We start from the raw sequence: 11,938 nt of genomic DNA on the forward strand, positions 1-11,938 counted from the left end.
AGTACAGTAATCAAAGCTGCCTCTGTGCTGGTGTTCTGTTGTGTTGTTTTCTCTATACGATGGTTTAATTTAATTAAGTGGCGTTGTTTGATCATATGGAATGCTTATTCACCAAGACAAGAAACTTTTATTTTTTGTCGTATATGTGTAACGTGAAACATTAGCTCTGAAGAGCTGTTCTTACGATACCTATCATGTGTTTGTTCATATCCCCTACAGTGTCACTCGGTAATCACTCGATCAGTCCTTGTATGCGTCAATTTGTTGTTTATGACACGAAATCTTTCCCTCACAAGATCTTCCTGCGTTTGCTGATGATGTTTCTAGCGTTCAAAGTATCTACTGGTCATGAAATATTCAGACTTGAATATGTTACCTGCAAGTTTCTACATTTCAGCGTAAGGTGTTTTCTCTGGTTCGTTAATTTATTTTCTAGGTTTTCTTGTTTACAAACATCTTGGATAACCTCTTGTCTGTACCTCGTTTAGACATTTAAAGAAATATTTTTTCAGGTTGGTATGTATGTATTGTATAGGGGAATGTATAATAGCACAACCAGATGACTGATGTTTCCATGACTTTTATGTCATAACTTGAGTTTTATGGCGTCAACTTTGCTTATATATTGTGGGGGAGATATGGGATATACTTTATTCTAAAAAGGCAGACTGTTAAATTCTGGGATTCAAGGTGGCCATTTTGGCCTCTGATTGGCTGAAATATAATAAACTTTGATGGTTAAGCTGGGCGTTTAATTGTAACAGGAAAGAGAATAGTGTGCTTCCACCAGGAATCAAATCTGCAATCCCAGAGTGAGGCTGCTTGTCAGACGAATTAAAGGGAAATTCCCTCTAGCACAAAGCTAGAAGGTGATGGTAATGGTATGTACAATTATAACCTGCCACACTAATCTCCCCTTTTTAAATGTGTTCGCCCTTGAACACCACAACCCAGGTTCTAACTCCCTGTCACCACAGGGAGGGCCACGGACACCATTTGTAATAGAAAAGAAAGTAGTGTGCTTCCACCGGGGATCGAACCCTCTGTCTCCAGGTTCCTAGTCGGACACCGGGGATCGAACCCTCTGTCTCCAGGTTCCTAGTCGGACGCTCTACCACTGAACTAAAGGAAAATTCCATCCATGTACAATTAAAATTTGCCAAATGTTTTTTTGTAAAGTTAAATCTAAATTTAATATTTCTTTCCAGAAAATGCAGTGGAGTGCTCCTCTAGGCTGGGTGAGCATGGTTGCCATGACAATGGTGTCATTGTCAATGGTGACGAGTTTGGACTTTGTGTATCACAGACAACCTGCTCTGGCAGCCTTCCTACAGAACTTAAGTGTAGACTACCCAGATATCACCCATCTCTACAGTATTGGCCGCAGTGTGGAAGGTTTGTTAAACTGACCATACTGGAAACCTGTGTATACTGACTATATAGGTATAAAGTCGTACCCGTCTTTAAAGAATACCTAATGGAGAAATAAAAAAAACAGTGGTTTTTATATACGCTTCTTTTTAATAGAAATTCTATTTCAGTTGATGGTTCAGACAAGTGAACTTTGTAGGTAGAGGCAGGCTTGATATAACCTATTTTTCTAATACTAATGCATATTTGGAGAAGAAAGTTCAATCAGAATCTCCCTTGATTCTGAGATATTTCAAATATACCAGGTATGTAATTTTCTGCTTATAATGAACATTTGTTCCCAAATACTAGCGGAAATACCCAATTGGCCCTTTTAGGGTACAGTTATACCTGTTAAGGGCCTTTGTGGCCCTGACAGTATTTTGGATTCTCTTTATAGGACCTTACACCAGAAATAAATGCATAAACTTGTAAATATAGAAAAATGGATGTTACCTTTGTATGAAAACTTAACAAACATTACTGTATTTGTATATATGGTAAAAAATACATTAATAATTAATTTTAAAATGTCCTGTTTCGGTTTCACTGGACATAAGATGATGACGTTTGAGAGTTGACGATACTCATCTCGTATTTCTGATTGAGAATTTCCTGGTTTCCTATTTAAGCATCATATTTTGCCAATTTTCAACAAAATTGACCAGAAGATAAGATTTTTTTTTCCTTTGATGTTTTTTTTTGTGAAAACCTAGCCAATTATACTGTATAACATGAAGTTAACATTTGTGGTTTTTGTTGTTGCTATTGAACCACGAACATAAATTCAACGAATTTGAACGATATACGTGTCTACTGTTTGTCCATGAAAGTTTGTGCCATGGAACGATCTAAATGGCTTCAAACCACGAAGAAAAGTGCCCACGAACATTTTGTGTTACACAGTACTGAAAACAGTTTAGAATCAGTTGGTTTTGATATATTTTCTCTCCGACTTGCCGTCCATATTTGAGAAAGTGTCTGTAAATCAAAAAAATCGATAAAAATCTAAGCCAAAGTGACACAGTGTTCTTTATATTTGTACATGAAATTATACAATTGCAACTGGAATTTCTAAAAAATATCTTTCTTGTACAATTTTTGTTTCTGCTATTCTTACTACAGGTCGTGACCTCTGGGTGTTAGCCATTGGGAAGTCTCCTAAAAGTCATGTGACCCTGCGACCACATGTCAAGTATGTTGGTAACATGCACGGCAATGAGGTAAGATTTATGCATGATCACAAACATTTTAACGACCCAGATTTGAACTCCCATTGACATGCAAATCATTGTTATTATTATTATGTCCCCTCACTTCGGATGGTGACACATAATTATGTCCAACATCTGTATTTTATCGGCCCTTTTATTGATTTTATGAGAAATCCTGCTGGTCTGATAAAAAAATATGAGTTGATGAAAAAGAAAAATGTCATTACTAGTTCATTTCCAGCATAGCCTGAGGGGTGTATACATTTTGTTATTCCAATCAGGATATTGAGGTCACAAAACGCCATGATCAAAAGATTATTTTCAGCAAAACAGGGTACAGTTATTATCTTTTTTAAGTCATAGATTAATTTCTACTTGGCAATGTGGGCATTCATGTCTTACCAACAATTTCTAAATATCTTGATTGAACCATTTGGTGAATAAGCAGCATTATTCAATTGTTTTATCTTTTCAAAAAGTTCAGCTTCGACAAGATGGATTTTTTTAAATTTTTTTTTACAAACTTTTTATTGTCCTGTGATTTTCATTTTTGAATGATCTTCATTATTGATTCACCTTAAACGTGTTGAGCTTCTGTTGTCAGCCGATAGGCCGGGAGATGCTGTTGCATCTTATCGAGGAGTTTGTGACGAATTACGCGACAAACAGCACACTGCGGAACTTCTTGGACAACACCCTGGTACACATTCTCCCCACCATGAACCCCGATGGATTTGAGGCGGCATACGAGGGAAACTGCACAGGAAATATCGGCAGGTTAGTAGAGCTGTTGTTGGCCTGGCTCGAAACCAATCACCAAACTTTACTGTTTATTCAGAAATTATATTACTTGTGTGACATGCAAGCGTCCATTATTGATTTATGTTTTAGGGATTATTAAGTTTTAAATCATTAACTATTTATTATCTAGATAGGACAGGGTTAGCTATGACTGTGCTATTCTGTACGTGTGTACTTATCTTGCACAGACTCTGTATTGTTTTATAATTGTTGTAACTTTGTTGTAAATAGTGTACATTTTATCATACTTGACCATATGTAAGACGAGTCTTTGACTCAATATGTCATCAAGTTGAAATAAAGACTTTTATTATTATTATTATTATTGAATCATCACTATAGTTTTGTTACAATTGTATACTGTTAATTTTTAAGATTTGCATGGTAAAAATTTCTCAACCAAAAAAGTAACCCGCAAAAACTTTCGAAAAATTATCCAACTTTACTTTAGCACTTTCTCCTATGGCGAACGGACCTGGAATCTGCATAAATTAGGGACTGTGGAAAAAAAACACCTTTACTTATTTTTTGTATAAATATTCTCAGAGACTTCATACTTTGTGGATATATATATCCCATTAATAATAACTGCCAATATGAGTATAGTCTCCCTTCATTTGTGAATTTATTAGTATTTGCTAATAAACATATTGGCAAATTACATAATAAGTAATAAGACATCAAAATAAAATAATTTGGGTGTAAATATCTATTTTACTTGCTTCGCTCTACGTCAACCTTAAAACTTGCACCAATGTTATTATCATGATTTACCTTCCTATAAAAACACGGAGTAGAACATTAGCTGTCGATCCTTCCTCATTAGGAGGGAGACTCCCTCACATAGCTGTCAACCCTCCCTCATTAGGAGGGAGACTCCCTCACATAGCTGTCAACGTTCCCTCATTAGGAGGGAGACTCCCTCACATAGCTGTCAACCCTCCCTCATTAGGAGGGAGACTCCCTCATTGTGACCAAAATGTACCAGTCTCCCTCAAAACTCCCTTGTTCTAGTCTAAACTCGCACAAACTCAAAATCTACATCCTGTGGTCAAATGATCTCCTAGATACTGCAGGGTGTGTAATGATCATAACAGGTGTGTCTGAATCAAATGCTTTTTATACGACCGTCAAATTTGACGGTAGTATTATGGTATGGCGTTGTCCGTCCGTCCGGCGTATACTTTGTTTGTCCGTCAATCTCCTCCTACATTTTTTGACCGATCTATTTGAAACTTGGTATACATTATAATCATGATATGAAGTTGTGTCTCCCTTAAAAGAATTTTGATTCCATAATTTTGCCAAAAGTTATTGCCCTTTGTTCATTTCAGTACTTGATTTTTGTACAGAGATCTCCTACATTTTTCAACTGATCTCTTTGAAATTGGTATACATTATAATCATGATATAAAGTTGTGTTTCCCTTTAAAGAATTTTGATTCTTGTTTGAGTTATTTTAGACATTAAAAGGGAAAGATAAATTGAGTAAAGCAGCTTCAGTCGCGTTTCACGCACTTTCTCCCTCATTGGAAATGTGGAATGAGGGAGAGAGATCTCATTCGAGGTTTCAGAGGTTGACATATGGTAGAGTAATTCTCTTCTGTGTAATTCCCCTTCATTCAACATACTGTATATTACAGAGCAAACGGAAATGGCTATGACCTGAATCGTAATTTTCCGGACAAATTTGAGGTTAATGACCTTGAACAGCAGCCGGAAACAAAAGCCATCATCAGTTGGTTGTCACAATACCCGTTTATTCTGTCGGCAAATCTACACGGAGGCGCAATGGTGGTCAACTACCCTTACGATAATTATCCTGGAGGTAAGATCTATAATACAAAAATCTTCACAGAGGACTACAGGTATATATGGTTTGGGCCTTTTTGGCCCCCAAACAATCTAAAATTCAAAACCTTTTAATGAACTTTCAGACGACTGTTTCTTTAAAAAAAAATTCTAATTATTGTTGCCATGGTAACAAGTGCATGAATTAGAAAAATTTGAATATTCAGTGATTATATTTTGCATAATTTTTCTCCTGGAAACTATAGAGTGCATGATGCTTGAACAAACTTGATATCAAAGGATGATGCATAGGCACCTGTAACACATCTTTAGGAGAAATATAACGTTTGTTCAAGAGTGTGCCCTGTGGTAGCTAAGAGAAAAAGTAGGCGAAAACCTGTCAAAATTGACAGAATATTCAAATCTGATTAATTTTTGCAAATATAAACTGGTTTCCATGGCAGCGGTTATTGAAAACACAAATAAATGTTTGCATAATCGTATCCATATTAAAGAAACAGTCGTATGAAAGATCTATTGAAGATTTTTAATTCCGATGGATTTGGGGGCCAAAAAGGCCCAAATTATATAAAGCCCTTTACCCCTAGTTGTTGGTTTACCTATTAAAGCTGCTAGATCTATGGTCTCCAGCAATCTCAAAGCGTTCTATTAAAAGAAAAAACATATACAGATCCTATTCATAAAACTAATTATTTATTTGTCACCTGTTTGGCCCTTATTTGACCTTGACCTTTAAATGTTTCTTCACCAATTAATCTTCCAGCTTCTATGACTGGGCAGACAAAGATTGTGCCTTGCCCAGATGATGATATTTTCCAGCACATTTCCAAGATATATAGCTTTTCCCATCATCGGATGTCTGAGGGGAACTTCTGCGGAGAGACATTCACTGATGGGATCACTAACGGAGCCATGTGGTATCCCATGAGAGGTGAATTATTGTATATATTGCATGGTCCAGGTACAGCTTATTGTCAATTTAGATTGGATTTTGAAACATGTCAAAATGCTATGAGGCAAAGCTCCATACTTCATGAAGCCATTAAAACTAAACATGTGACAAGAAAATTGATGGTTCTTTAAATGAATGATCAAAGACTGATTTTTTTTTAATGTTTAATGTAAATGGATCGTTGATATAAAAAAATATGGTGATTTTCATAGTCAGAAAATATTAAAATAAAGGTTTACTGCTTTTAAAGAAAAATAAAGTTATAATGTATTGTTAAAAGGTTTTTAAGGATAAACATTTTAATGTGTTTTAAAGGGCAACAGGCGGCATGCAGGAGATATTTTAATGAGTTTTAATGGGTTGCAGGAAATAGTTTAATGAGTTTTAGTGGGTTACATGAGGAATGCAGGAAATAGTTTAATGAGTTTTAATGGGTTACATGAGGAATGCAGGAAATAGTTTAATGAGTTTTAGTGGGTTACAGGAGGAATGCAGGACTACAACTATATAAAAGGAGGTTGTTTGGAGGTAACCATTGAACAGGACTGCTGTAAATATCCTCCACACGCACAGCTGTCAAGTTTCTGGGAGGATAATAAGGACGCCCTTATCAACTACCTAATGCTTGCAAATACCAAGGGTATGTTCAGGAAGGTTAACAGTGTTTTTCTACCTAAAATTCACAACAGCCTGTTTCTTTATGAATTGAGAACATATAGCATTATTTTTATTTATTGCAATTGGAAATATATTCATTTTTTTGGTCATTTTGGGAAAATAAGGCACTTTTAAGCTAGGGGGAAACAGCCTGTATTCGGCTGTAAAACTGAGCAAAAATAATTGCTTGTTTCAGAGTATTGCCGTCATGGACGTATCAGTTTCAGGCACTCTGCAATACAATTTCAAAGTTGATTGATTGTGTGATGTCAACTAAAATTTCACTATGATTTAAAAACACTACTAAATGGTTATGGTAAAAACTGTTAGAATGACTACAAGCTTGTTGGGTTTTATATTTTCGGTTTATAAAGCCACAAAGAGCAATAAATAAAACTGCCAAGGAAAAACAGCAAATAATAGATAAAACAGGTGAAGTAAACAGTGTATTGTATGGCCTCTTAGTCGGGTTAGTCACGTCACGATATTTGTGCAGGTGTACGCGGATTGGTGAAAAAGGCAGATGGGACAGCGGTGGAGGGGGCGGAGCTTAGCATCGAGGGACGAGATGACATCAAATTTAAGACCACAGCACAGGGTGAATACTGGCGAATTCTACTGCCTGGAAGCTACAAAATTATGGTTAGTGATCTCCCCTTGGTTGTATTGCCCACAAACTACAATATTATCTTGAGTGATTTCCCCTTGGTTTCTATTGCCCACAAACTACAATATTATCTTGAGTGATCTCCCCTTTGTTTCTATTACCCACTAACTACAATATCATCTTGAGTGATCTCCCCTTGGTTTCTATTGCCCACAAACTACAATATCATCTTCAGTGATCTCCCCTTGGTTTCTATTGCCCACAAACTAAAATATTATCTTGAGTGTTCTCCCCTTATTTTCTATTGCCCACAAACTACAACATTATCTTGAGTGATCTCCCCTTTGTTTCTATTGCCCACAAACTACAATATTATGATGAGTGATCTCCCCTTATTTTCTATTGCCCACAAACTACAAAATTATCTTGAGTGATCTCCCCTTGGTTTCTGTCGCCAAATAAGTATGACATTATGTTGAGTGATCTTCCCTTGGTTTCTATTGCCAATTAACTATAACATTATGTTGAGTGATCTTCCCTTGGTTTCTTTTGCCAATTAACTATAACATTATGTTGAGTGATCATCTCTCGGTTTTCTATTACCATTTAACTATACCATTATGTTGAGTGATCTCCCCTTGGTTTCTATTGTCAATTAACTATAACAATATGTTGAGTGATCTCCCCTTGGTTTCTTTTGCCAATTAACTATAACATTATGTTGAGTGATCATCCCTCGGTTTTCTATTGCCAATTAACTGTAACATTATGTTGAGTGATCTCCACTTGGTTTTTTATTGCCCACCAACCACAATATAATGTAAGGCACAGAGTAATATTAGATGAAATCTAGCTTCGAAGGATGAACATCTTTCATATTGGGTTTAGAAAAATATTTGAAAATCATTTCTACCGACTTATGATCAAGTTTCTAGGTGATCAAGACATGAGCCTTAGAAGCTTTTTTTGTTGATTGTATTTACAAGTGAATTTCTAAATAAAAAAGGACCTACTAAAATTATGCATTATTGTTGGATTTAAATGTTTTTTGAAGGTTTCTGTAGCTATTTAAATTGTGAAGGTTTCCATCTTTTGACTTTTCAGGTAAAAACAACTGATTTAGGGCAGACAAACAGATCATTTACGGTAAATGCCAACACTCCCACAAGACTGGACATAGTCCTTAGCGACACATCAGGGCAGCTCAACTCAGGACAAATTCTACACAGTTGTCTTTTCTTGTTGTCAAGTGCACTTGTTGCCGTGGTGATGCTGTGATGAAAATATCATCCAATAGGATTCCTTTTTTGTAATTATATACCAGCATATCTGTGATTTACTGTTTTAGTCAGGGAATTCCGCAATTGAGAAATGGGAAAACAAGTTTAAATGGGAAATTAACAATATTGCATTATAAATCAACATGGTTTTTTTATGGGGAATTTAATATGATTTTAATGGGGATTTTTAATGGAAATCAATCACGGCGATGAAATAAGAAATTAACAAGAATTTAAGTGGGAGGGAAATCATGAGATGAAATGGGAAATTTACAGGATTCTTATAATGGAAAATTAACAGTATTAATTCATCATAATATTTAGCTCATTTTAATTTATGAATGATTCATCAACAATTTATGCTGTAAGTTGAACTTGTATGCTTGATTATAGTTTTTAAATGAAATCATGTGAAAATTATTATTGATTTAAAATCAAACACATTCTTATTATTTTTACTGAACTATGCTTTCATTTGTGTCTAATGCCCCCGTCACACATTCACGGACTGGATCGCCGGATCCACTACGGATTGAAACTCATGGATGACCCTGGAATGGTTTATGTCCGTGGTGTGCGACGGATGCACCATGGTATGACTACGGATAGGGGCTAGTTGACAACAGGGGGTGATATGGATTGCTATGGTTCGGTACAGTTTAGTACGTAAAAACACGTGTCACGGTGTATGCACTGCGGATTAACAACGGTTCGCTACGATTTTAGTACGGGTTAGCACGAATTAGAACAGTCTGGCACAGATAAGTACGAACTCGCACGGAGAGCTACGGACGTGCCACAGTAAGCAATCGGTATACAAACTCCCGCTCTCGCGCGTTCATTCCACAACTTCAGTAGAATTTTAGGACGGGTTAGTACAAGTACGTATAGTTCACGGTAACTAACCGTACCGATCCTTGGCGACTTGAGGCCGGGCATGTACTACAAATAATTACGGTTTATTACGGACTACAATGGATTACTACGTTCTACTACGGATCAGTAAGAATGTACTTCGGTTGTCTGAGCCGTTGTGAATATTTGAACATGCTCAAAAATTGTCACGGACATACAAGTAATACATTCTACGATTGACCCAGGATACAATACTGACAGCTACGGACCACTACAGATTGCCACGGATGATGTCGGATCGTATCTGTAGCTAATCCGGCATCCTATCTGTGTGTGTGTGACCGGGGCATTAATGAAGTTTGAAAATTTGTGAATAAGATTATGTATTAATAATCAGATTTTTATGTTAGGTTTCTGTGCTGGTCTACATGTTTTTGTGTAAGTAAACAAATCTATAGGTTTAAGTTAAACTTGGACGTTATGAAGCTGTCATAATTAAACAGGTCCTCCAGTCTCTGTATGCATGTCTAATGTATGATTACTTTACCTGGATGTGTCAGACCAGAGACAAATATCCAACCTGTATCCAACAGCTTTATTAGTCTAAACCTTTTGTCATATTAATCCTAATAACTGTCTCCTAAAATTCAGATTGTTTCCCTTGTCAATATGTGAGGCACCTGTCTGTACAGCATCACATGTCCCAGGAAATTTTGGCATCATAAATGGGTTCGGCGACAAATTGAGGGAAACGTATCATGGAATTCTTATAAAGAAGATGGGACTTTGAAATATGAAGGCAGTAAGGGAGGTGGAAAATAAAGGGCGTTATATCAAGGTTTTACTATGCATTGACAGTATATTAAAGGAGATGGCAAATGTAATGAAGGACGTTATATCAAGGTTTTACTGTATGTTGACGGTATATTAAGGTAGGTGACAGATGGCATTATATTGAGGTTATAGTTTGTTATGTTGGCAGTATATTAAGCGAAATAGCAAATGTAACAAAAGGCAGTATATCGAGGTTTTACTGTATGTTGGCAGTATGGGAGGTGACAGATGGCATTATAGTGAGGTTTTACTGTATGTTGGCAGCATCGGATGTGACAGATGGCATTATATTGATGTGATAGTTTGTTATGTTGGCAGTATATTAAGCGAAATAGCAAATGTAACAAAAGGCAGTATATCGAGGTTTTACCGTATGTTGGCAGTATGGGAGGTGGCAGATGGCATTATAGCGGGGTTTTACTGTATGTTGGTAGCGTGGGAGGTGACATATGGCATTATATTGAGGTTTTACTGTATGTTGGCCGTATGGGATGTGACAGATGGCATTATAGCGGGGTTTTACTGTATGTTGGTAGCGTGGGAGGTGACATATGGCATTATATTGAGGTTTTACTGTATGTTGGCCGTATGGGATGTGACAGATGGCATTATAGCGAAGTTTTACTGTATGTTGGCAGTATCGGACGTGACAGATGGCATTATAGTGAGGTTTTACTGTATGTTGGCAGTATGGGAGGTGGCAGATGGCATTATAGCGGGGTTTTACTGTATGTTGGCAGTATGGGATGTGTGACAGATGGCATTATATTGAGGTTTTACTGTATGTTGGCCGTATGGGATGTGACAGATGGCATTATAGCGAAGTTTTACTGTATGTTGGCAGTATCGGATGTGACAGATGGCATTATATTGAGGTCTTACTGTATGTTGGCAGTATGGGACATGACAGATGGCATTATATCGAGGTTTTACTGTATGTTGGCAGTATGGGACGTGACAGATGGCATTATAGCGAGGTTTTACTGTATGTTGGCAGTATCGGATGTGACATTGGCATTATATCGAGGTTTTACTGTATGTTGGCAGTATGGGACGTGACAGATGGCATTATAGCGAGGTTTTACTGTATGTTGGCAGTATGGGACATGACAGATGGCATTTTATCGAGGTTTTACTGTATGTTGGCAGTATGGGACATGACAGATGGCATTTTATCGAGGTTTTACTGTATGTTGGCAGTATGGGACATGACAGATGGCATTATATCGCGATTTAATGACTCAAAAGAAGATTAAAAAGAGCAGAAAGCTGAAAAAAAAATAGAAAAATGTTTTAAAAAAAACCTGATTAAATCAGGAAACACGATTTGAATAACAATGCAGTATGTGTGTGCTGATGGATGTTTATACAGACAGATAAACGTTGATGTTATTGTCCATGGTGTGTAGTCCCCGTGAATTTGAAAGAATGAAACGGGTTTCTTTGTAAGTTGATCAATTTCATTGTGTACAGTTTCCATCAGCCTTCAGACAATCAGATTCTTTAATAAAACATG

At 36.6% G+C, this 11,938-nt stretch overlaps 1 protein-coding gene across 1 annotated transcript; it reads left to right on the forward strand.

Annotated features, from left to right (window-relative positions):
• The first annotated feature begins 322 nt into the window (after window positions 1–322).
• LOC110464022 (carboxypeptidase M-like) lies at window positions 323–10,678 on the forward strand. The gene is made up of 9 exons (XM_021519030.1): window positions 323–398; window positions 1,209–1,395; window positions 2,536–2,633; window positions 3,229–3,401; window positions 5,069–5,253; window positions 6,001–6,168; window positions 6,674–6,829; window positions 7,343–7,488; window positions 8,558–10,678. The coding sequence occupies exons 2-9, from the start codon at window positions 1,212–1,214 to the stop codon at window positions 8,729–8,731; spliced, it is 1,284 nt and encodes a 427-aa protein (XP_021374705.1). The 5' UTR covers window positions 323–398; window positions 1,209–1,211; the 3' UTR covers window positions 8,732–10,678.
• Window positions 10,679–11,938: the final 1,260 nt, after the last annotated feature.

This window comes from Mizuhopecten yessoensis, unplaced genomic scaffold, assembly GCF_002113885.1.
Source record: "Mizuhopecten yessoensis strain PY_sf001 unplaced genomic scaffold, ASM211388v2 scaffold10951, whole genome shotgun sequence".
NCBI lineage: Eukaryota > Metazoa > Mollusca > Bivalvia > Pectinida > Pectinidae > Mizuhopecten > Mizuhopecten yessoensis.